We start from the raw sequence: 27,304 nt of genomic DNA, 5'->3' as shown, positions 1-27,304 counted from the left end.
GACCTGTCTGCATTGAACCGTCAGTCTGAAGTATAAGGTCCTGGTCCACATCGATTGCGATCAGAAAAAGCTGATTCCATCAGTCTTGTCATAGCTGTTGACATGCTGCTCAATGAAAGGTATGCCACAAACATGGTCGCTTAACCTAGTTCAAAGAGGTCTCTAAGTCAATAAAAACATTTAGATGCACACAAAATGTAACAAGAGACAAAACGAATTCAATTTCTAGGAGGAAAGCACAGGGAACTGTGATGTTAAACTGAAAACCCCCGTGTTCCACGTAGTGAAACCTACAACCCCTTGCAAACGAAATGGATGCGTCCTAAAGTGAGGATTCCCTGATCGACATCCGGGCACTTTTGTCCAGTTTTTTTTTTCAAATTCAAGATGGCGGCGAGGAAACGAGGTCGTGCTGCAGCTGCTGCATTGGCAGACAACAAGTTGAATGACGAAGAGTTGAAGGAAGAGTTGAAAAAATACGGACAGACCGTCGGGCCAATCACTAATACTACACGGTCCATATACATGAAGAAGCTGAACCACCTCAAGGTTGCAGAAAAGAAAGAGCGCCAGCAGAAAACGGTCGCAGCGGGGCGAAGAAAAAGTGGGAAGTTCTTCAGTTCAGACGAAAGTGAATCCGACTCTGGGAAGAAAACAAAACCAAAATCAACCAGGAGTACAGCTACAGTTCAAAACAGAAAATCGAAGGTAACGACCGGGAGTGGAGATGGGCCGAGCACATCAGCCAGACCGCCGAAACCGATTGTAGTATCGACTGTGAATCGACGGAAACACATAGTTCAGGATAGGTGAGCAAGCGTAAACATTACATTTCACTAGTACTGTAGCAGTTACAACTACGGCAGTACTAGTAATGCCGATCAGCACACGTGAGGTGTGTGAAGAGTAGGTAGGTACCAACATGTATTACTTTCATACGCTGAGCTGAAAGGATTCAGCGTATTACATGTAGTATACCAGCATGGCATCATGATCAAATCATGCATCCTTATTTTCAAAACGCTCATTAACACGTCGACCAGCTGACACTTTGCATAAATTTGGAGCAAGTATTGTCCTTGTTCTTTCATCGTCATTTGAGAGTATTGTCTGTTTTCAAGTCATTTCATTGTATAGCTATAGATTTCACGGACCACTTCCTGCTGTGTTGCAACATAGTAGTACACAGTCGAAGGGAAGCCCTGTTGGAGCGCTGCTACTTGTACAATGTACTGGATCTAATGGCGGCTGTTAATATACATTGATGCTAGTATAAAATAACCCGGACCCCTCCGCATTGCCATTGTGTAACCACAATTTCTGTACTCCACAAAACCGGCATGACCATGGAGGTAAAAGCGTCTCTTCTACCTCCATGGTATGACCAGACCTATAGGAACCTGGTAGAGCACTCTTTTTACAAGCATTCCTCCAACCAGCCAAGAATTTATATGTTAATGGACAGAAAGAGGAAGCCGTTAAAAAATTCTGAAAACATGTCACCCAGTGTAAGGACACAAGGTTACCTGACTGCTGAAGCAGAACTGTATGATGTCACATTTACATCATCAATAGTAATGATCATCGTGTCTAAAATTCATTGCAAGATTTGTCAAAAATAAAAAGTTGTTTGATGAAGATAGTCTGTTGTGGAACCATTGATATTGTGCTCCAGTCCTAACAAATCACACATCAAGAGCTCTAATCACAAGCAACAAGAAGAAACTCAGGCACAACACTTAAAAAGTTTATGTATTGTGCTAGTGATTCTTCTTTCAAAGCTTTTAGTCGAAATTGTGTGGCAGCAGACCTAATGTTATCACTTTACAACATTCGACAAACCTACATATAAGGTTTTCATTTGTGCTAAACATGTAGTCCTAAACATATAATTGCCGTAGATATTTATGTGAAGCAATTGTCTCACCCATATCAATACAGTACATTTGCATTGTATACAGAATTATAACCCTTTGAGCACTGTAATTTTTCCCCCCAAAAAATATAAAGGCAACATTTTGCCAATTTTTATGAATTTTTCTGTATTTTTTCCATGATTTTGGACTAAATGGACATAAAGTTTCATGGGCTGCACTTTTTGACCAAAATTGTGGGAAGAAATCAGAAAAAATTGTCTACATGATCTGAAACAAATTGTTGCCGTTATATCGTATAAAGGCAACAAAAATCGACTTTGGCACTCAAAGGATTAAGGATGGTGTTTTTGAGATTTTTTCATTCAATTTTCTTACCCCATGAACTAGTATTCTACATGTAGCTAATGTTCTGGATATAATCTAACTTGTGAGAGGCTCAAGATAGCAGCCTATCTACAAAGGCTTTTCTAAAGTGTGCTAAAATTGTTGTACCATGGTGGTAGTACAACAAGTATGTAAGTGTAAATCTAGCCCATCCCATGTTCCACCACTTGGGTCAAGGGTTGTCAGTGCAAATTATGGGATTTGTAATTTCAAAATCACGCAGTGCGTTGTTCATCCCATAGGTATATACTGTTACAAATGCAGTAAAAATATACACAAAATACCGCACAAACAGCTTAGTATATAGGAAAATTTGCAATGCAAGTGACAAGTTTATTTTGATCACTGGCAGTGGAAGTTATGGAATGATTAAATAACCTGCTGAGAATAATCAATAATAAATTATAGAATTAATGTTTATACTTTGCCTAAAGGTTTTTACCAATGCATAGTAGAAGTCAATATTTATACAATGTACGTTTTTAATTTGAATGCCTTGATGCCCTCTGACAGGAAACATTTTACAAATTGTTTTGAAATCTAAGATTTCAATGAAAATTGCGATATGGCAGGCATTATTGTTATTAAGGTAGTATGCACCTCGAAAGTGAAAGACTTAAACTTTTGCTCTAACTTTCCTCAAGGGATCTTTCAATCATTCTCTTTCAAAATCAAGAATAAAAATAGGGGGTCACCATGCAAATTTTTGTGCTAGAGAAACAAATTACACAAGATTTACCGATATTAGAAATTCAAAATGGCCGCAATCCCTGTGTTAACTCTATGGAGAAAAATATCAATTTTACAATTTCAAAAAACTAAGCCAGTGAAAAGTTTTCTTTCACCAAGAGCTTTAAAATGAACCCCCACATGTGGTATATCAGAAGAGAATTGTAAAGTCTGAGAGTCTGAATGTCTCAGGGAAAGACACTTATTTTTTTATGCACTTGCCCTTCGGGCAAGTGGGGGTTCAGTTCACTTGCCCGAATTAGAAAACCACTTGCCCAGTATAATTTACATGTTTGAAAAAAGCTAAAACATTGGTTTTTCATTTCACCCACTTTATTTTGAAAATTATCATGTTATCATGAGAAAATGTCAGACATTCTCATAGGGTCTCCTCATACTTCTAAGAGTGCTAGACGGCTCATTTATATTCAATTAATTATTAGAGCCCCACTAGCTGTATCTTTTAGCATTCTTTATGTGATTTTACTTCTGAACTAAAACAAGTTTTTGGGAATATGCTCTTTGAGGGGTTGGAATACAAGTATTGAGTGAAACTGCAGTGAGACTGCATGTGCAATTTTGAACAAGAAAAATAATAAATGTGTGCCCAAACGTAAAATGGCACCCAATGCAAATATAGCAAAAACAGTGTACACCGTGCATATATCATTTGAATATTCATAGAAACAACAGAGTAGTCCAATGGAATGCATAGTGTTGAATATCTTCAACTGGGACACATATGCTTTGTTTTCTTTGTAGTATGGCGGGCAATCAAAATAATGGTTAAAATGTAAATTTACTTGTCCAATTTTTCAATAAAGAATGTTTTGTAAAGCAGTAAAAGACTATATCCTGTAAATGGGTAGAATTTAAAGAAAACCACAGAAAATAGGAAGCCTTTTTTAGATCAACAAATTTCAAGATTTACAGATAACAGTCATTTCAATTGTACCTTCAAGGTATTTTTGCAGTTAAAAGTTTTAACTTATCTATACTGAAAGAAAAAATCTGTAGCTATAAAGGTATGTTTTGAAGCTTCTGAAAATAATGTACTTTTTGTCATGTTTTACTGCGCTTATATCATACACCAGCCCTATGAAGTTTGGATTACCATTGCACTATATACCAGTATCCTAATTTTTCTAATAACCTAGGTGGTCTTTATCGCTCATGCGCAGACTAAATAGAATTTAAACCAACAACCTAAGGCGTCCGTGTTTACGTATTTTGGAAGTTGAATTTCTCGATGTTAAATTCGATCCGATTGACAGTCATTTTAGAATGGGAAAATTCACAAACAGAGAGGTTGGTTGCCACGGACAAGTAACTTTTGGCTTATTGACCTGAAAATTAAGTCAATGTTCATTGAAAATTCAAAGACTGGACCCGTTGACACCTGAGCTTGCTCATGCTTTCATTGCATGCGGTCTTGCCACGATGCCACTCACTGTCACTCAGAGTACGTTTTAGTAAAAGTCCCATTTATTGTGGTTATTTTTCACCACTGGACTTTATTTTTACCTTATTATAAACGCTCATACAAAGCACAAAAACCGCTGTGTGTTTTGCTTTTTTACCGTATCGACATGTTGTGAGACACCGTAACCTCAGAGTCAATGCAATGAACTTTGGTGAACCATGGAGGTAGTAGCTACTACCTCCATGGGTGAACGTACGCTCCACCAGCTGAACAGCTTTTTCATATGCAAAATCAGCGTACGGTATTTAACCGGTGGTATTGTTTGAACTGCATTTTATTGGAAGCGATTATATGATTCTTTTCTTCAATTCTTCATGCAATTTTATGAAAATGGAAATGTTCACAGTGACATAATATGATTATTTTTTGTTGTTTAAGTCCGTGTTCCCTCGCCAGAAAATCGCTCTCGTGAATTCGATTTCTAGGTAATTATTTTTTTCACTTGTCCCGTCGGGCAAGTGGCATCGGAGGTTCACTTGCCCGAACGCGACTTTCACTTGCCCCGGGCAATCGGACAACCCTTAGTGTCTTTCCCTGTGTCTGTCCCCGAGGTGCGTTCTACCTTAAAAGCACAACAGTTCTTATACTATCAGAGCGTAGGGCCATAATAATGCTTTTATCATTGACCAGATTTACTGGGTACCGACTTACAGGGTAATGAAAATTATATGATAATGATGATGATCATAATCATATTATCATCATAACCAGGGATTATTTTTCGTAATAATCATCACTGTTAGTGCTCAGTTTGTACTGCAGAAGGGCATGACAGACAGGGTTCTTTCGGCCGTATACCTGGAGGTGCAAAAATATTGACACTCTACACATGTACCAGCACCATAAAGGTTTTATAGTATCAACTGTTCTGTAACTGTATAACATTAGAATATTTTTTTAAATAATCTTTCATGCATTTTTTGATGCAATATGACATTGACATCACAATGTCATTTATTGTCTGGACATATATGGTATAATTGACTCTGGTGATGCAGCTAAATCTGTATCCCTTTGTTGATTAACACAGTACAGATAAACTCTTTATTTCAGCATCTCTCTCTTCATATGTTACTCTTGTTATCACTGAAAATGGAATAGTTCTCTGATATGTAAAGGAGCCCCAAAAATCATCATATTATTCATACTTGAAACAGTAGTGTAGTAAATTTTGCTTAGCAGATGATAATTTTTGAACCGTATGAATCGTTTGCATTTAAGGTAGTGTGTGCCTCAAAAGTGAAAGACTTAAACTTTTGCTCAAACTTTTCTCAAGCAATATTTCAACCATTCTCTTTCAAAATCAAGAACAAAGATAATCTGGGGTCACCATGCAAATGGAGAAACAAATTACCAAAAATTTACCAATATTTGCAATTCAAAGTGGCTGCTATCACTGTGTTAACTCTGTTAAGAAAAATAAAATTTTTGATTTAAAAAAAACTAAGATGGTGAAAGTTTTCTTACACTAAGAACTTTAAAATTAGCCCCCACAAGTGGTAGTTCACAACAGAATTGTAAAGTTACAGTCCCATTATCTGTTCCTTAGGCCTATTCTACCTTAACCTGTTCACCCCCAATTCCCTGTAAACAGGTCCACACTTACCATTGATAACAATGGGTTTGGGCCAAACCATGGTGGTGAAAGGGTTAAATGCTGTGAATAAATCAAAACTAGGTTGGATTTGACGTGTTGATCAAATTCAAAATACAATGTATCAGCAATTGGACCGGTTACCAATATTGGAATTATGATACTACATGGATGTGAGGGCGCTTTGTCCTAAAGCATTACAATTAGATATAAATCAGTGTAAAGTTAAGTGTATATGGTAAATGTACATGTACATACTGTTCTTGATCAAAGTATTCTACAGAGATTTCAGCTCGAAACTAACACTATATGTGTCCCTACTTTCTGTTCTGCAGATTCTCTGACACTGACGAGGATGAGAGTGGTGAAGACGAAGTAGACACAACAAACGTTGGCACCAACACGTCATGGAATTCCAGTGCAGACACATCAATGAACCGCTCCTACAGAAGACCACCAGTGGCCAAGTCTGCCACTCCAAGGACCAGTACTCCTATCAAATGGAACAGGAGCAGACATTCAGAAACTTTCACACTTGACAATGCAAACACAACGCAAGAACAAGTTGTGGACAAAGACATATCAAAGGCTGGTAATGTGCCCACCGCAAGTAATTCAAGTGCCTCCAGTTCGGCTGTCAATCATGTCGATAAATACCATGACGACAACGAAGATGTCTTGCAGCATGAGTTTGCTACACAGGAAGATACCACTGCTTCACTGGGAAGCAAGTACGCACACATCGTATCTGTAGGATTAGTAGTGTTGGCTGTAGGTTTCTTCCTGACATTAGGTATTGTGTACTTGACTGTTGGCAATCAAGACAGTACAGTTATTCAAGGTGAGTATATTCAGATATTCAGAGTCAAGTACTTTGGTACTTCAATTAAGTTTACATTTATATTCGTTTGCAGTAATGTTGCCAATGTTCTGCCACTAGAAAGGAAAGTTATGCGTAATATCAGTAGCAATTTATGCGACTTCTTGCAGTCACTGAATTTTTTTCACAAAAATGGAATTGTAGGTCTCCTATGAAGTTCAAAATATCTATCTTCATTGTGTTTTGTTTAAGGGCAGAAAACTGTTACTGATACATTTTCAAATTGTATGAATCCAACCATACCACTAAAAACTACAACAAAAGGTGATGTGTGAAAATGTAGTCTTTGAAGCGTTTTATTATAGATCATGTAATTCCTTGGCTGTGATAATCCGTGCTTAGCTACTATTAAGAATAAATCATACCGGAGTTCCTGTGCTATTATAATCTGTTCCTCCTGGCCCACTGTATCTGTCACACTCAGGGCAGTCATTTTAGGTAGCAGTAGAAATATCTCAAATGTGCACCCTCCAACCCATGTTGTTTCTGTGCCCTCCAACCAATATTCATTTTGAATTCCATGACTCAGAGTTGAAATTTTATTACAATCATAGAGTTCATCACACTAACATTATTTCATTTTTTTTTCAGATACACACATGCTTTGTTCCAGCCAATCAACAGATGACAAGGTAAAGATAACTTCTCACTTCCTTTTTCATTTTCTGCTCCTGTTTTACTATCCTCTTTGGCAATCTTGATTCACGAAGTCAGAATAACAAAAGATAAAATCTGGAAGTCATCCTGCTCTTTTACAAAAACCTCCCAACTTTCTCACATCAGGGTTTTTATGTCACCTCATGAGATCTAAGTATGTTGGATATTCTGATGGGTTCAACCAGAGAAGAAATAATTAAATGTCACAAATTTCCAGTGCAGCTTTAAATGTAATTTTGATTTGATGAGTAATACATTTACGTATTTATTTACATTAATGCACACAAATATCACATGGCTTGTAAAGTCTAACTTAGATGCCAAACTACAGTTCAGTCAACTTTTCTGTCTATCCCTTTCCATTCTTAAGACCTGCAATATTGAAAATAGAAAAAAACAAGAATTCCTCTCTTGGTGGAAGCCTGAATCTAATAAACACTAGTAAGGTTCAGTACATGTTTAGGGTACTTATTGTTTGTTTGATACATGTGTAAGTAACAGAAATAGCTTTGATGTTTTGATTTTGATTATTACAATGGTACATTACTTTCTCACTTTTCAGTCTCAAGATTATGACTCATGTTTACATAAGAGTGTCACATTGGCTTGATATGCACTAGCATTGTAACAGAGGTGGTACACAAATCTGCTATTCTGTCAAACCATCAAGATGTAGTAAATCCAAAGAAATCTTGTGTACTGGACTATTTAGCCTTTTTTCTTGAATTTCACCTTTGTTAATCATTCCAGGCGAAGTGCAGTAGCAAAAGCATTGAAAAACAAGCACTTAAAGTTGTGAACGCTCTGTATGATAAGCTGTCTATGATTGCAGGTATGTAAACATATGCACATCAGTGTTCTCCCCAGGATTTTCTTGAACATGATCGGCCAATTTGCATAACAATAACTGTGTAAATTTTATGTTAATTATGCAATACACAGGTCACTCCACAGCATCAGAAAAAATCCCACAATAAAAGGATAAAGTAAAATCTTTTATGCACTTTAAGCACTTCATATATTACATCCATATTTTCATTCAAAGTCTTCCAGTTCTCTCTAGAATAACATTCAAAATCAGACGTTTTATGTGATCCTCTGTTACTACCGGTACATGTTTGTCTGTAGCCAGATTGCTATTCTAAAACCATGGACGTCTTTTTTAAACGTCCATGGCAAAACAGTCACACGGACAAGTTCATACGGGACTGAATATTGCACTTACAATTCTGAGTCAGAGGAGCATGCCTGCAGTGAAATATGTTGACTTTAAAACTCAATTCATAATAAAGAGAAGCCCGAAAATATTGATACCAGGTATTTTCAAGAACAAGATTTGAAATTGCATCGACTTCTACTTCGACAAACGTACGAAACTTTGACAACTGCGTAGCGTCGGCCGCGGCCATGCATTGTGTGGAGCACACTTGAACACACGCGACCTTTGAACCTATACTGTATACTAGTACCCTAACCGTACGTACATAGCTGCTGTATTCAGATGACCACACGAATGATTATTTTAGCTCATGTAGTTCCTTTTTCTTTCATTTCATGGTGCCTTGAATATTGTAAAACGGGTCATGGGTTTTGAAACTGGATCAAGTGCAATTGTTTCATAAAGTCAATCGAACAAATCCATGCAAGTTACGAATGCGTGACACGAGGTCAACGTCATGTTGACGTACTGCTACACAGATCTCAAAATGGCTAACTCGGACACGCAACGATCTGAACGCGCAGCAGTAACATACATTTTTGCATCTGATTTTTGTCTCAATCAATCGTACGATTTCAGCCACTTCTGATTGAAATCACTTTTCCTGACCTTCGGATTCTTACCAGTGCGAGACATTGGTGGCAACGGCAGTTCAACCAGTTGCCTATAGTATATGCTTTGACCATCGAACTACCTCCATGCTTTGACTGAGTGCCCGCTGGCAAAGATGCAACACCGAGCCTTTCGTTGAGTATACTCCATGTCCGTTGTATAAAATGGCCGTTATCTGTACGATCGGCAGCGTAACACATTTCATGCTTTTTGAATTTAAGTTTCAGTTGTCTTAGCCGATGTTCATTTGCAATACGGCCCGGCCTATTTATTCTCCTCACAGACAAGCGGACAAGCGCGACTTTGGGTGCTTTGCACCCGATAACCCTGCCTCATTGTGTGTAAAACACCTAAAGCATCGACATGAAAGGAGAACAGTCTAACCATTTCACACATTTTGGCGATGGAATAAACCTTTTAATCATCGGCACGTCGTGTTATCGCCACATTAGAACCGTTTCACACTTGATACGCTCGCTGAAATAAAAGTGATAAAATCGCCGCCGAGAAACATAGGTCTTCAGCCACTCAGAATCAGCGGACATGAAACAGGGTCGGCATGAAAAATAAAGGATCGGGCGAAAAAATAAAGGATCGGGCGAAAAAAAATAAAGGATCGGGGCCGATCCTGTTAAACGGCCTGGGGAGAACACTGCACATATCAATATTGTGTATTGTGTATTGCCACTTAAAGGAATCATGACCTTGAAAAGTCTCCCAGTGTCAAGTCAGTGTATGAACTTTCACTGCTCAGGATTGTTCATATTCTCTTATGCTGCAAGTTCAATTTACCAGTGAGTGAGCTGTATATTGCTGCAATATGGAAGAGTTTTCAAATTTCATCTGAAACTACAGTAAGATCTATTAACATCAATCTATAGTTGCTGGTAATAAAGCAGGTGACAACCCCTTTTTGAGTGTGCAGGTAAATTTATTCACATAAAAGACTTCATTTTCCTGACGGGCAAATTTCAGTGGAAGGTAGAACGCACCTCGGGGACAGATATTCGGGCCTTCAAATTTTATCGATTTTCTTCTGACCTACCACTTAAGGGGGCTCATTTTGAAGCTCTTGGTAAAAGAAAAGTTTTCACCGTCTTAGTTTTTCGAAAATCGAAAATTTTATTTTTTCCCATAGAGTTAACACAGGGATGGCGGCCATTTTGAATTTCAAATATCGAGAAATCGCAAGTTATTTGTCTCTCTAGTACCAAAGTTTGCATGGTGACCCCTGATTTTTATTCTTGCTTCGGTAAGAGAATGGTTGAAAGTTTCACTGAGGAAAGTTTGAGCAAAAGTTTAAGTCTTTCACTTTCGAGGTGCATATTACCTTAAAGTGCAACCAAAACTATCAAGGAATAAGTTTCAGAGCAGTGTTACACTGAAAGCATATAAAGCAATGGAGAGAGTTGCTAATTCAGATCAAAAAATTGTTGCCATTGTTCAGTTTACATGTAGCACAATCCACAAAATACAGAAGCAGCTTTGATTTTGTTTGTTTGGTTATGCAAGTTGGTGATCTTCTTGTCATACAAATGTAAGACTTGCATTAAAAGTGATTTTATCATTACATCATATGGTAGATACCAGTAGTTGTTGTTCAATTGGTGTACAAAAGAGATGTACTTTTGTCCTTTGTGGTTTCAATCAAATGGTTAAATGCACACAGAATGTTGAAACATCCATTGCTTGGCTTGTAAAGAGTGGCATACAGTGTTGTCAACAATGTAATGTAGTCCTCACTTGAAATCCATTGTCAATGGTAACTATGCACACAATTTACCTTCACGGGGGAAATACTTGGTATTTCCTCATGTCTTACTTGATAGACCAAGAAACTAGTTGATACAAGAGCACGGACAATAAAGAAAAACTGAATTTTCTTTCAATTTTCCCCTTGTTCTTCAGGAGAATACAGGTGCAGTTCAAAGCCTGACCTGAGCAATAACATGTCTTATGCCAGTGCTAAACAGCTGACATCACAGACTCTGGTAAGTTTCGTAAACATTTTACTATTGTTCAGGTTTAATATTAGACAAGTTTTTATTACCCAGTATGTCAGATTTTCCTGCCTAATAACTGTTGCCATATATTCTTGGCATCGCTGTGGCATAATAGACCTGTGACCGCACAGAGTATTGCTTTCTATTGTTGCCAAACTGCCTTTGTGAACAAGGAAACGCTACCCCCAGTACATTTACATGTACATGCAAGTTGGCAGGGTACCCAACAACTGGTGGCAAAGACCAAATGTGGGCGGCAAGCATCTTCAGATGGATGGCAGACAAAAACAGGTTGGAGGGCATCTACATGTAACCCCCATGAAGAACACAGGTTTCTTTGATCAACTTGTTCAGATAGAATATTGTTAGGAACAGACACTTATGCTACTTGTGTTGACTTGTTCTGAGGTTTGTGGAGTAAATAAATAAACTCTTCACTGTACATGTGTAGTGTTTTTGAAAATCAAAAATTTGGGTTTTTTACTCACATTTGGTATACCAATGTGAGGTTATCATATAAGCTGAATTGATTTGCATGTCTGTATATTTGTGGGTATGTGCGGATGTATGTCCGTCACACACAAAGGCTCCCATACTGCCAAAGCTACCGTTTCAGTATTTGGTGTACAGGTAGATGTAGGGGTTGAGATGTGAATTTGTTCAAATGAACACATCAGTGTCAAAAATGTGCAAATGAGGTAAGAAAAAGCGAAATCCTGCAAATGTGCAGGAGTGGAGGCATGTCAATTAAAGACAGGCTAACTCACTGACTTGACTCATTTCCTGTCATTGTTTATGAACTGTTACATATTAACAGACCTGCTGAAACCATAGACAGAAGAGGGGAGGAAGACCATCAGTAGAGGGAGGAAGACCGTCTATGGTCAAATAAGAGGGCGCTAGCTGCCTTTCTGCTATGCATGTTGCTAAAGTTGACATCCAGTACCTAAAGTTTCAGACCTTAATTACTTTTGTCATTCTTGTTTTTCTGGTTTAAATATTTCTTGTTGTTTTTTTGGTTGTACCGTGCAGAAATCATTGTCATAACATCAACGTAGAATTTTCCTGCACTGAACAGATAGACACAACATTTATTGTTGATCTTTGGTACCCATACTGGTATATACCAATTTTGATCAAATGTGAGCGACACCGTATAATTGCGGTATTTTTTCTAATTGAGTTAATGTAAGGATAGCAGCCATTTTGTATTTCAACATGTCTTGACTATCAAATTTGCACCGTGACCCCAGTGATATTTATTCTTGATTTGAAAGGGAGAACTAAGTTACCGCAATAAGGAAAGTTTGAGCGAAAGATAAGAGCTTTCAATTTCAGGGGCACGTACTATAAATGTCTTGCATTCACATTGTCAAGACATAATGTAGATGCATTAATGTTGAGTCATGTTCTCTTTCCTCGATACATGGTCTGTATGTCAGTTTATCATAATAATCCAATACCTGCTCATTTCAAATCTGAAAATATTTTTATTTCATATGTTCTCTGCAACCAGTAAACACATATTCTCCTTGCTTTTTGTCTTCCCAGTCATCACAAGCAACAGAGGAAGCATCACTGGACGTGAACAAGGTGTTCAGTACTGCTCTTGAGCAGATAATGAATAATCCTGATTGGGGAATAAGGTCAGTGCATGGATGTACATGCTGTTAGCATGTACCAGCAAGACTTTCTTTATGCTCCCCAATGAATCAAGTGTAACATGATTTAATAGGATGCATCGCTATGCTGGGTGACTTCATGCGAGAGTCTTGAATGAATTTCAAAAGAGGGCTGTGCAAGAGTACTTCAAATGTGAAAAGAGGGCTACCCTGGGTTACTTGAAGTGTAAAAAGAGGGCTATGCTGGGTGACTGCAAATGACAAAAGAGTTCTGTTGATGGAACTGCCGAGTTAGCATTAATTGAAAACAAATATCTTGGTGATGAACTTCAAAACCACATTGGGAATGGGCTTATGGAAATCAATTCCAATGGCTTACATTGTATCTCCATTGTAATAATCTTCATACAATCTTGTCTCCACAATTAATTTGACCTTTTTTTAACCACAGCAGGAAAGTAGTACGCAGTCAAAGGTTTAATATTAATAATCCGTTCATAAGATCATTGAGTGCATTCTCTGAACATCCCTAGCCGTGGTAACTGCATACATTTAATGAAACCGGTGACATTGTGTTCACCATATAAATGAATACTGTGAAGATAATAGACAACAAGTTCATATCTGACTTTTTGAGTAGAGATGATAATTTGTCTGTTACAAAATCAATTATTTGCATGTGTGTTCCCAAGCTCTGATATGTCCATTGTGTCAATGTAGCACATGTTTTGTTGGCATGGGAAAGCTGATAGTATAATTTGTATGTGATTTCTTCTATCTTGTAGACTCTATGACTCCGATGGATCAGCTGCTAACTCCACAGATTCAGTCAAATGGCTGCAGTCTATACATCCACACATGTCAATGATATGTCGGATCAAAGAATCTTTCACTGACGTCTTCTTGAAAGTGTTATCAGTCATGGCAGGTAAGATGTTTCCGTTTGATAATTGTGTTTTCAAAAGATTTCGTCCAGATGTACACTGAAACAAAGATGGCCAACTGGGGAAGAGTGATGGAATTTTTCTTTTAGTTGTGAAACTTGTAAAAAATGGTGGTTTATTTCTATGGTGATAGTAACAGCCATCCATCAAAATAATTATTGTCGCTATTTGGTGAAACAACAAAATCCAAAAGATTTTAACATTCAAATTTACTCACACAGATATCAGGAAAATGCTGTCTCTAACAGTTGGGATTCTCGTGACTTCTCTGCAGGACTGTACATCCTGGTACTTGTGTTAGTGTGAAACCATCAGTTCCAGCAGACACTGTTTGTCAACTTCATTCACTTAACTTTATACTGAATTGCCATTTAAGCAGTCATTCTATCCTTTCTTGCAGTACATATCATCAAAAATATCAGAATGTAAAATCATGTAGGGAATATGGTAATGCTGTAATGTCAATGACATCACAACTTGCACATCAATGCTTATTTACTTATTTTATATTCAAATTTTCAGTGATCTTGATAATTTATGGCATCTGTGTTTACGTGAAGTATCGTTGGAAACAAGAGGAGAATGAACAAAGGGAAGTTTATGAAATGGTAGAAAAAATCATAGGTTAGTAAAGATTTTATGCAAAACAATGTTTCTGTGTAGGAATAGAAAAGATGCACAGTGTTCAACAGCCTCAGTACACCCAAGAAATCACACAATGAGGAACAAAAACACCCATCTGTACAAACATTTGGAAATACATATTTCCATGGGAGTTTGCACAGATGGTTTTGTTTGTACTGTGGTCCATTCAAATTCTTGGTTCATCCCATTGACGTGGTTCTTCCCAAAACTTACAAAAGAATGGATGACACATATAGCTCATGAAGTTAAATAAATTACCTAGTAGAGATATGCTTAAGAATTCCTACAATCCTTTATCATGGTTGCTTTGATGTATCAGAGGAAAGTCCAGGGAAATGAATGGGAAACTACTGTTACTCTCACTCAGCCACTCAATAACACAAACACAGTTGCATCTGCAAAATTATATGACAAACTCAAGTGTCAGCGAACTAAATATCTCTAAATTACAAAATAGTGGCATACCCATATATTTTCATGATTTGTATGATCTATAGTGACGAGTTTGAAATGTGTACTTTCTTTCTCACTTACAAGATGTGTTAAAAACTCACCATGATGCGTGTAAACGAGACAAAGACTTGCAACCATTTCTTGCCATACCACATGTCAGGGATATGTTGTTACCGCCAGCAGACAGGTACTGTGAGCAGTTTCTCTAATATAAATAGTTTCTCTGATATAAGCCTAGAGTGCACAAAATAGTAAGTTAAATCCCAGACTTTGTCATGACTTTGGCAAGCTGTTTTATTTAGTGTCATGCTCATTTGTACATAATAGTTAACAGTCTTGTGCCAGTGTCAACTAAGTGTCTCTTGTCAAACTTTCTAAAACATGGTACTGATATGTAAGTACCTCTCCAGTTTTCATACTACTGTCATTTCAAGGTTTCAACTACACATCATGTAATAGAAAGGCAAAGTGAATGCTAAAGTTGATCATTTCTTGAATGTTTCACCAAAATCGCAATTCACCAATTGTAGATATGTTCACCAAATATTTTCAAACACAAAATGTTGAATGAAGTTCATTATAGTATCAGCTAATTGTTGGGCTGGCCATATTTTCTGTCTTTACTGGCAGGGTCAACTTGTATTTTAAGTTCTCTTCTGTGCTACTTTCCAGTGTAAAGTTGAGTTTAAGATTAACACATAATTCACTGCATAACATGTATGTATCTTACAGGAGGAAATTACAGCGACTGTGGGACAAGGCAGTGAAATTTCTGGAATCTAGTGAATCTCGCGTCAGAGTAGAGAGTCAATGCATATCAGGTGAAGATTTTGCCGTGTGGAGGTGGATACAAGTTATGCATGTAAGTGCTTCTGTTATTGGATGTTAATGAACATACAATGTAGTAAATCAGTGAAGATCTGTTGTAGTGCTCTGTAACTAATTTTTTGTGACAGTCAGTTGTTTTTCATGGTAAGACCCAGTGCTATATAGGCAGAAATTGGTAATATGTAGAATTCGCATCTGAGACTAAGATACTGACTCTCAAATTTTTCAATACTATGCTGATTTTCTACTTGTGTGGACTTATTTTCAAGCTCATGGAGTACCATTGAATAAACTTTTCACTGTCTTATCCTGTCACAATTTTTCTCTCAAATGGTATTTTTTTTTCAAATATGGGTAAATATTAGGTGTATAGTAACAACATTTGCACAAATGAGACTAGGTGAATAAGGCCAAAGTAAGTAAATTCTTTGTTTTGCGTCCACTCAAAATTCTGAAAGGTACGCGGGTAAGCGGCTAAAAAACACACACAGAAAATTTAACACAAAATCTGTTTGCCTTTATTGGACAATTTTTCTCAAACTACATGAATACTCCTGTCACAGTGTGACACACTGTATAATCACTGTATGCATTTTCATAGCAAATGGATCAAAATAAACAGTCATTCTTTGACGTTTGCTTTTCTCTTATTAGTTTTAGATTTCTTTCTTGTGCATTCAAAGTGTCCACATGTCAATACCATTGCACAGCAACTTGACAGCCTCATCAAATTACTTAAATCTGGACAGTTTGAGGAATGGGTACACTATAACAGTATACAGTAGCAGTCTTTTGTCCTCAAGTTCTCGTACGTTTTTTTCAAGTTTCTTGTAATGTCTATGCTCTAATGGAATGTCATAGTTTTGCTGAAAGGTGTCTGTTTTGAAAGAAAACACCAAACAGAAATGGTACGTAACTTGTAGCCTCTGCATTCAATTTTAGAAAGATGGGGCATCAGAGAGAAGAAGAAATTGGTGATATAATTGACAAAAGTATTCCCTGTAGCTTCCTCGGGACCATCGGTAAAACCAGCACCTTTCCTTTTCCATCAAATAAAAGAAAGCATTTCGCAATTGTCAGTCTCCACACACAGACTCATCAGACCCAAATTTAGGTGGAAGCTTCACATCTATATTCCTTACACTTTCAAAGTACCACACCCCAGATTGATTGAAAATATGAAGTATCATGGCATAAATGGAAATATTCTACAGTGGGTCAAAGCATGATTGACAAATACAAAACAGCAAGTAGTCATAAATGGAGCATCATCTGAATGGAGAATACGTCACAAGTGGTGTCCCAAAGGGTTCAGTTCTTGGACCAGTACTCTTTCTAATCTACATCAATCATACTGGCGTGGAAATTAGTTCTGAACTCAAAAATTTACTGACAATACCAAGACATATCATCCCTTGCGAAATTGTAGTGATCCTGAAATTCTACAAGCTGATTTGGACAAGCTACAAAAAATGAGTGAACACTGGCGGACGCATATCGGCAACAACAACCCTTCAATAAATACTCAATGAACAATATTTCACTGGGACGTACAACTGAAGAAAATGACTTGGGCGATCTACTTCATTCTACCTTAAAACCTTCAAGCAAATGTGATAAGTTTGCAAAAAAGCAAACAGAATGTTGATCTCATCAAACGATCATTGTCGATCAAATCAAAAAAATGTCATTCTTCGTCTTTACAAGCAACTTGTGAGACCACAGCTCGAACATGCAGTACAAGCTTGGTCACCATGGCTACAAAAGACGTAAAAATCTAGCACGGCAAATAATACCTAAACTCCAACTGTTACACTACAATTATCAAAATAGACTTAAACAGCTTGGTTTAATAACACTTGAACAAAGAAGAATTCGCGGCGACATGATTCAACTCTAGAATTAGTTATCAAAGGCCATGACCACTGTAACCTTTCACTTGAGTTAGCAGCCGACTCGAGAACTTGAGGACACTGTCCCAAACTTTATAAACTAACCGTTCGACTTAGAAAGTACTTTTTCAGCAAGAGTTGTGGACACCTGGAATAAATTACCAGCCGATGTCATTAATGCAGAAAGTGTGACCTCCTTCAAGAGCAGCTACGACCGCCTACTACAAGTTTGAACTTTCACAGAGGATTCTAATATACTTTCACATACCCAAACTGAACAAAAAAGTACGTAAAGGCCTTTCGTTTGCAGGACTGATCACTGGTTTATTATTGCTTCAAGTTAAAATGGACGAATTAACCAAATTTTTGGCAAACCTTAAAGACCAATTAACTAGGATAGGCCTCGACACTTTCCGATTTTTCCGTCTGCCATACTCTCTGAGTCGTGGTACCCAAGTCCAATCGGCCGACTGTATCTCTCTCTGTTCAAGTCCCGATTGCTTGCAATGACCATGCCTTCAAGTTGCCGTGCAAAGGTTTCCTGTTTTTCAACTTCGATTATTTCCCTGCTGTCATCCATTTTTTATCGTGACGACAAAGCCACAACAGGCAAAGCAACAACAGACAGCGAGAACGTGAGGCCCCGGCGTGAGGCTGAGAGTATCGACAGGTGTAAATGTGTAGAGATTACTGTTTTACGTCACCGCATGACTGCCGTAAAGGAGTGTTTCGTCGCAAAGTTAAAAGCCACGACTTGTTTTTGCGACAAATAGCGCCACCAACGGCTAAATTTTGAAAGGAAAGTTTGTGTTTTTTTCCGAAAAATCTCCAAAAACCTAGGCGAGCGCGGACGCAAAACAAAGAATTTACTTACTTTGGCCTAACAATGTATATGTATCATATCTGTTGTTATTTGATGTAACAAGAGTCAGATCTGATGCAGTGCAGTGTCCTGCCTGTGTTTCAATTCTCATTCCAACCATTTTCTTCATACACAGCATTTAAACAATGACACAAAGACAGCTACAATAGTAGCAACATATTTTTGCAATGCTGTGTCATGATACAGCCTACTTTCAGCTATTCTTGTCTGAAGTTGAACTATTTCATGTTGCCTTTTTTCAAACATTCAAGTAGCAGACTATATCCTGTCACAACACAATTGTATTATTTTATTGACAGGATGAATATCCTCACAGAAAGCAATGGCAGGGACAAGGTGAGTGTACATCTACACCTGATGAATTCCAGGACTTTCACCAAGGTCCAAAGCACACATCATTTATTTTTGCAATCGGATACAGCAGGGATTGGCAACGTTGTGTCCCCAAACTGAAATTTCTGAAATCTTTGAGTCCACTTGTGAGTTTCTGAAAATTTCCTTGAGTCAGCCCAATGCAAGTATACGTATTATGTACAATGGTCATGAGTTAAAGAGAGCTTTCCTTAGTGTCAGTGGCACTTCAATTTGGATTAGTGTTGCACTGTTATGAGCAAATCAGGTGTTCAAAGATCCGACTTCCCTGGATTTTGTACTTGTAAGTGTAATTTCCAAATATCCTTGATCTTATAGCATTGTTTGTGGCAGTCAAGTCAGTTGAAATTTAGTTTACTTTCTCAGTAAACCCATGTTCTTGCAATAAATGTAAGAGTAAATTATAACATGTGTAATGTTCCTTTGCTTTTCTTTTCATTATTGCAGCATTTGAAAACCTGGAAACGGCCGTGAAAACTCTAGCATACAGCCCTACACCGTGTCTGAAGATTAGAAATATGTTTGATCCCACTTTGTAAGTGTACTATCATCTGATGCCAGCATATGGCCAATATCTCAAAGTGTAGGGAGTAATTAATATAATAACATAAAAACTATAGTTTTGTATGTTTCTTGCCTTGAAAGACTTTCTATAAATACACAAGTAACATACAAAGACTTTAAGTATATACTTTAATTTTTATCTTGGTTTTTATCGCATTCTCATTCCTCATGCTGTCCTCAGGACATGACTCTTGAAAATCCCAAGGTGTTTTGAGATGAGATTAAACCACATCATTGGTTATATCTTGACATGTGATTATTATCTCACGTGAGGTACGTTTTGTAATCTATTATTTTTGTAGAGAACATGGTGATATGTGGCATGTTGGAATTCAAGATGCTATCCTGGAGAAGTGTTGTGATAATGATGGAATTGTACATATTGCTGTTGACAAAACTTCTAAAGAGGTATGATACAACCCTTTTCAGAATTAGAGCGCGAAGCCACTGCAGTGAACTGCAATAAAACTGCTCACACTAATTAGTTTCAGCTGTAGCCAGCTGGCAAAGTCGACAACATTGTATGTCCCATGCAGACAGTTTGTCTGGGGAGTTGAAATAAAAAAGATTTGTACATGGCCCAGTGCATGGTAATGTTACATTATATCTTAATCTTGAACACAGGGTGCCAATAGTAAACTCTCATTTACAACTCGAGCCTCAGACAGAGCTAGTTTTGCCTTTGTACAAGCAGACTTTTTGGTCTTTACCAAGTAGCCTTGTTCAACACCAAAGTGGCCACGGCTACAGCTGAAACTAATTAGTGTGAGCAGTTTTATTGCAGTTCACTGCAGTTGCTTTGCGCTCTAATTCTGAAAAGGGTTTTATTTGTCAGCTTAGATCTTCCAATTGTTCTATCAGTGTGTTCGGTTGTAGTAGATTCAGTGGTATTATAACACACCTCATCTGCAGCCTTCAGCCTCGGAAAACAGTCTGTTTTTGGGGTGACTCACAGTCCCTCAGGGTACAGATGTATGCTGTTGCCCTCATAGCCAGTCAATATGTGTATAATGCTGTCATGATTTGTTAGTCCCCACGGACACCGTCCGGGGGGACTTATAGGTTTGGTCATGTCCGTGCGTCCGTCCGTGCATCCGTGTGTGCGTGCGTGCGTGCGTCTGTGCGTCCGTCCGTTCACGCAGATATCTCATAGACGCCTGGAGCGATTTTGTTCAAACTTGGTTCAAGGATAGTACCCTACCTCATACAGATGCACGTCAATTTGTTTCACAATGCGATCAAATTTGGCCATGTTAGAGGACTTTTTAGTTTTCACCTCCATAGACCCCCATGTATAAGGCAGTCCATAGACTCCCATGTATAAGCACAGGCGACCCATAAAGTATTACTGAGATTTTCACACTAGTTTTCACCTCCATAGACCCCCATGTATAAGGCAGTCCATAGATTCCCATGTATAAGCACAGGCGACCCATAAAGTATTACTGAGATTTTCACACTAGTTTTCACCTCCATAGACTCCCATGTATAAGGCAGTCCATAGACTCCCATGTATAAGGCAGTACATAGGCTCCCATGTAGAAGGCCAAGATAAATAAAAATTTAGTTTCTCATCGTATTCATATTGCAAAAAGGATGCAGTGACACAGTTTTTAGTCCCCACAGATAAAGTCCAGGGGGCTCATAGATTGGTCATGTCAGTCTGTGAGTCCATCCGTTCACGCAGATATCTCAGACACTTTGACAAAATGTCACGTGACCTTGGTGACCTTTGACCTCGAATATACATATTTGTCCATAACTCAGTAACCACAAGTGGTAAACCTTTCATATATGGTATGATGGGACACCCTATGACGCCACATATTGTACCTCATTAATTATGTGCATATCTAATTTTGAGCGAGCCAATAGAGCTAGAGGTCTGATTTTTGGTATATATGGATAACTTAGCAATACAATTTTTTTGACAAAATGTCACGTGACCTTGGTGACCTTTAACCTCAAATATACATATTTGTCCATAACTCAGTAATCACTAATGCTACACCTTCATATTTGGTATGATGGGACACCTTATGACACCACATATTGTACCTCATTAATTATGTGCATATCTAATTTTGAGCGAGCCAATAGAGCCAGAGGTCTGATTTTTGGTATGTAGGGATAACTTAGCAATACAATTTTTTTGACAAAATGTCAAGTGATCTCAATGACCTTTGACCTCAAATATACATATTTGTGCATAACTCAGTAACCACAAGTGCTACACTCTTCATATTTGGTATGATGGGACACCTTATGACGTCACATATTGTACCTCGTTAATTATGCGCATATGTAATTTTGAGCGAGCCAAAAGAGCTAGAGGTCTGATTTTTGGTATATAGGGATAACTTAGCAATACAATTATTTTGAAAAAATGTAATGTGACCTCAATGACCTTTGACCTCAAATATACATATTTGTCCAAAACTCAGTAACCACAAATGCTACACCCTTCATATTTGGTATGATGGGACAACTTATGACGCCACATATTGTACCCATTAATTATGCACATATCTAATTTGAGTGAGCGAATAGAGCTAGAGGTCTGATTTTTGGGTTATAGGCATAACTTAAAATTTTTTTGACAAAATGTCACGTGACCTTGGTGACCTTTGACCTCAAATATACATATTTGTCCATAACTCAGTAACCACAAGTGCTACACCCTTCATATATGGTATGATGGGACACCTTATGACACCACATATTGTTCCTCATTAATTATGTGCATATCTAATTTTGAGCGAGCCAATAGAGCTAGAGGTCTGATTTTTGGTATGTAGGGATAACTTAGCAATACAATTTTTTTGACAAAATGTCACGTGACCTCGGTGACCTTTGACCCCAAATATACATATTTGTCCATAACTCAGGAACCACAAGTGCTACACCCTTCATATTTGGTATGATGGGACACCTTATGACGCCACATATTGTACCTGATTCATTATGTGCATATTTAATTTTGAACAAGCCAATAGAGGTAAATGTATGATTTTTAGTATAGAGGGATAGACTATAGGATAGAAATTTTTTGACAAAATGTCATGTGACCTCGATAACCTTTTACCTAAAATACACGATTATGTCAATAAATAAGTAACCACAAGTGCTATGTCCTTTATATTTAGTAGGATGGGAGACCTTATGACAACACATGCTTTACCTCGTTAATTATGCCCATATATAATTGTGGGCAAGCCAATAGAGCTAGAGGTCTGAATTTTGGCATATATGGATTAATTAGCAATACAATGTTTTTTTTCAAAATGTCACGTGACCTTGATGACCTTAGACCTTGAATATGCATATATATGCATAACTCAGTAATCACAAGTTCTTTACGCTTCAATTTTGATAGGATAATAGACCTTAAGATGTCACATCTTGTACCTCATTTATTATGCACATATGTATTTCTTGGCTGGCCAATACAGCTAGAGGTTTGATCTTTTTTCCCGATTTAGAACCATAACTTAGACATGCCTCTTGTTTCAAATTTGGAACAATGACATAGACCTATGTGTCCATAGATCTGAACATATACACTTTAGTGATACTTCTTAATGACCTCATTTCCCTGCCCCCTCAAGACTAATACTCCTATTACAAGTGGGGACTATGTCATTGTCAATGACTTGTTCTTGAAAAGGTTTTTCATTTCATATTTGAAGGAGAGATTTCTAACTCCACATGTGAATTATTTGTATTTTGACAGGGTTGTGTCTACATGAAGTGTAATTCACCAGAATCGGCAGGGAAAGCTTTTAAAGCATTGCATGGTTGCTGGTTTGATGGTGAGTTGTCAAACACAGTGTACGGTATGTGCACTATGGTGTAGACTGCTGTTTCATCATCCTTGCCCACTCACACAGTTAAGTTCTTTCAATGTTGAAACCTGCCATGGATCTTCTGATAAAGTTCAATACTACATAGCAAGGTTGGATTGATATGAAATTCTCAAAACACAATATGTGTGGTTTTGATAAGCAGTTCACCAAATTTTCCCACACTCGGGTCCACTCTCACTATTGAAAAAGATTGGTTTTAGCCAAACCTTTGTAGTCAAAGATTTAATGGGTCAGATTAACATGACATTGGCCTCAAAGCTAGATTCAGTCAAATTCAAAATGTTTCATTTAATTCTTTTTTCAATATGCTTACTTCCTCACAGTGAAACCTCTCATTCATTTCCTACCTGTAGTTTTTTTATTGCACCCATCTCCAAGGTGTAACTTGAAAGGTTGTGTCATTGTCATTCTCAAAAATTTTAAAACTTTGATCCACAGGGAAACTGGTCACTGTGAAATATCTGCGTTTGGATCGCTATCACCAAAGGTTTCCAGCTGCCTTGAACATGAACACTCCACTTCCTACCGGCTACGGTGCATCCGTGTCACCAACCCTGTCTACATCATCACTATCATCACACTCTATGACAACCACATCACAGTCTTCATCAAATACAGAACCACAGCATGTGAGACACAGGCTCTATCCATCACTTGAAGGATTTGATAATGACCAAGATGCAACATAACTGATTGCAAACAAAAAATATTCGTATAATTATTAATAACAAAGATACCTGCCAAAGTATGAGATAGACTGTTTTACTAGTTAGAGTTAGAGCAATAGCAAAAGTTATATTAATCCTTACACCATCACAATATGTGGTCCTGTGACACAAAGTGTGCTTGGACCTGTCCATTATGAATATAGGGTGCAAAGGTCATAAAGGCAGAGTAGATACATGTACAGTAGAAATTGTTATAAAGTGAACATACAGGGCTTGAAAAATAGGGTAGTTTGTGATGAAATTTTGATACAACTTGTCAAAACTGATTCCATTCCAGTCGGACCTTTGCTCAACAGAGGTTAAAAGTAAAGTTATCATCGAATTGTTTTTTGAGTATATCATAATATTATTATCAATTCCATCAAATGTAATAAAATTTGTGCTTTTCTGCATGGATGGACTGCAAATAGATGGTGTGTTCTGTCACATTTTACCAGTCTGGATGTCGGTCATGAACACCAAGCAGCCAGTGTTGGTCAACAAGATTCCAAGACCAGTAATTTTCAACCAGTTGTGTTCAACAAAGACATCCTGTACATTACCATTGCCTTCAGTGTCCTTAACTTACTTGCCATGTTTTTTTTGTTTAGTTTATAAAGCTTTGTGAGGAAGAAGCAACTCAAAAACTTTGAAGTTTTTTAAGCCAAGCTAGTTAACAAAAAGAATGCAGTTAGTAAATACTTTCCAAGTGTTTGTTATGTAGATGCAATCACAAAGAAAAACATAGTTGTAGAAGGCTTACTTTTTTCAGAAAAAATCCCAAAATATTAAAGTTTGCTGTAAATTCAATAATTTATATTAATTTTTTGCAAAAAATCTTAAATTTCAGAGATATGTCAGCAGATTATATTCTTTATATTTCAGTCCAATACATTCATTCTGCCATCAAATAAAGGTTATGAACATGGAGGGAAGTAGATCACTTTTATTGCCAATTGTTGTCTTCATTGCAGTCAATGCATACAATCTTATCTTCCTTGTATCTTGTGAGAGTACATTTTCTGGTTTCACTAGCCATATCACTGAAAATACAGGTTTTTTTTGGATGCAGTTTCTTTGCATGAATGCATGTATGTATGTAATACACCCTTGATGTAGATAGCTCTGTCGTTTTGAGTTACAACTCAAATACACCATGTGACAACAAAATCACTCCCTGTTGCTTGTGTACAGTACTATCTTCAGACAAAAACAGCACCTTTTAATGCAGTGTCAGTGTCCAGTTCATTACCATGTCATCTCATCATTCCAAGCTGTTTCTTAGTAAATGTGGGTAAAGCAATTCGTCAGCGCAGACCAAAAAAGACAATGGAAAACGTCACCATAAGACATGATGAAGACTTTTTGGTTTTTCTCACAGCCACCATGTGTGGACCATGATAAAGTGCTTATCCTAACGCTAGGAAGTTAAATATTAAACACTGTTACTTGTTTAAAAAACACGGCAACATTGTAACTCAAAATTTGTACATGAGGGGTAAGATTTCATCAAAGTTTGATAACTTTTTTAGATTGTACTTTACTGTTTTTTAAGCTACTATAGACTATAGTCTATAGAAGCTATTGGGATGGGTATCCGTCCGGCGTCAGTCTGTATGTATGTATGTATGTATGTATGTATGTCCGTTTGTGAGGCGTCCGTCCACTCAAATATCATGAGAACCGCAGTACTTACTGATTTGATATTTGTTGTGTAGATGAAAAATATGATTTTGAGAAACTATTTTTTTTAATTTTTTGATATTGTTGAAAATAGGCAAATTAATGCCAAAAAAGGTGTTTTTGGTAAAAAATCTTCTTCTTCATAACCGCTGGTCAGACAGCTTTGTTATTTGGTATACAGGTCCCTAGGGTAACCCAACTTAGATTTGTTCAAATTGTGATGAAATATGCAAATGTGTATTTTTAAGGAATTTTTTTGTCAAAATTTGACTTACATTGTATGTAATTCTTGTACTGTATAAACCCTATCAATTCACCCAGAAAAAAATAATTAATATGATTTTAAATAATTGAATTAATTAGGAAATCATCAAAGCCAAAATAATTTTAGTGTAGAATTATCAGAAAGTTCAACTTTTTTGACAGTTCATAGTGAAATGCTTACCATCTTGGAGGATTAAAACATGTAAAGGCAACTTTCCTGAATCCCAACTTTGACATATTCTGTACCGTCATTTATTGTGCCCTGTATGTTATCTAAAAGAAATTGCTCAAAATAGTCAATAAAGATAGAGATAGAGAAAGTTTTAATTTCCATTTATGGTTGACTTGGTAAGGATAAAATAAAATTACTTTTTTAGAAAAAAAAGAGTGGTCAATTAAAAGAGTGGTGAAAGTGATAGGGTTTTTATGGTAAAGCTGGGCTGTAAGATTCCTCATGTGCTATTTATAGCAAACATGCAATCTGTGTAAACAGTGCAATGCAAGTTACATGATTTCTTATAATGCTTTTGATGACCTTGAACTTCTTAAGTTTCAAACATTTGTCTCTTCAGTGTGCTTTCTCTGAGTATGTACAGTCTCAACTTATTCAACAGAACTCACTTACAATTGTTAATCAAAGATATCCAACTTCTTCATCAATACATGTGTCACAAAAGGTTATTTATTTCCTACATAACACAGGAGCTGTTCAGCAGAGCTCTGTCAACTGTTGAGTTGCTTGTTCTTTCAAAACCGCTGGTCAGACAGCTTTACTATTTGGTTTACAAGTCCCTAGGATGACCTAAGTGAGATAATTTCATACAGTGAGGAAATACTTATTTTGTATCCATGTCTATAGTAGCTTCAGGGACTTTGGCCCTATGTTTTTTAAGCTTTGCAAAATGTACTTTGCTAAAACACCTTTGTGAAATCAGCGGACAGTTCCGGAGTAATGATATAACACTTTGCATCATATTATCAGGAGATCAATTGCAATACCAATGAATTTGTAAATCAGTGAGAGAAACAGTGTTTGTCTTATCTATCAGTACAGTCTACCGCAGGTGAAAAAATGAAAGAAATGCCTTTCCATGTGTAAAAAAGTTTTCTTTCTAGTTTCACATTGTTTCAATTTTGTGTGAC

The 27,304-nt window shown here is 37.2% G+C and overlaps 1 protein-coding gene across 1 annotated transcript; it reads left to right on the top strand.

Annotated features, from left to right (window-relative positions):
* The first annotated feature begins 361 nt into the window (after window positions 1-361).
* LOC139144733 (inner nuclear membrane protein Man1-like) lies at window positions 362-25,157 on the top strand. Its single transcript, XM_070715458.1, has 15 exons — window positions 362-809; window positions 6,403-6,908; window positions 7,539-7,579; window positions 8,355-8,436; window positions 11,344-11,426; window positions 12,990-13,084; window positions 13,846-13,988; window positions 14,527-14,628; window positions 15,187-15,289; window positions 15,835-15,964; window positions 19,005-19,041; window positions 19,525-19,612; window positions 19,944-20,049; window positions 23,375-23,453; window positions 23,946-25,157. The coding sequence occupies exons 1-15, from the start codon at window positions 388-390 to the stop codon at window positions 24,194-24,196; spliced, it is 2,268 nt and encodes a 755-aa protein (XP_070571559.1). The 5' UTR covers window positions 362-387; the 3' UTR covers window positions 24,197-25,157.
* The last annotated feature ends 2,147 nt before the right edge of the window (window positions 25,158-27,304 follow it).

Source organism: Ptychodera flava, chromosome 12, assembly GCF_041260155.1.
Source record: "Ptychodera flava strain L36383 chromosome 12, AS_Pfla_20210202, whole genome shotgun sequence".
Lineage (NCBI taxonomy): Eukaryota > Metazoa > Hemichordata > Enteropneusta > Ptychoderidae > Ptychodera > Ptychodera flava.
The sequence above is the reverse complement of the archived record's forward strand: the minus strand, read 5'-3'. Positions and strand labels throughout refer to the sequence as shown.

Excerpts from the sequence above, each read along its gene's own strand:
- LOC139144733 (XM_070715458.1), top strand. The coding sequence starts at position 388 with ATGGCGGCGAGGAAACGAGGTCGTGCTGCAGCTGCTGCATTGGCAGAC. Across the intron at positions 8,437-11,343 it reads TAAGCTGTCTATGATTGCAG|GAGAATACAGGTGCAGTTCA; the intron begins GTATGTAAACAT and ends CTTGTTCTTCAG. Across the intron at positions 14,629-15,186 it reads AATGGTAGAAAAAATCATAG|ATGTGTTAAAAACTCACCAT; the intron begins GTTAGTAAAGAT and ends CTCACTTACAAG.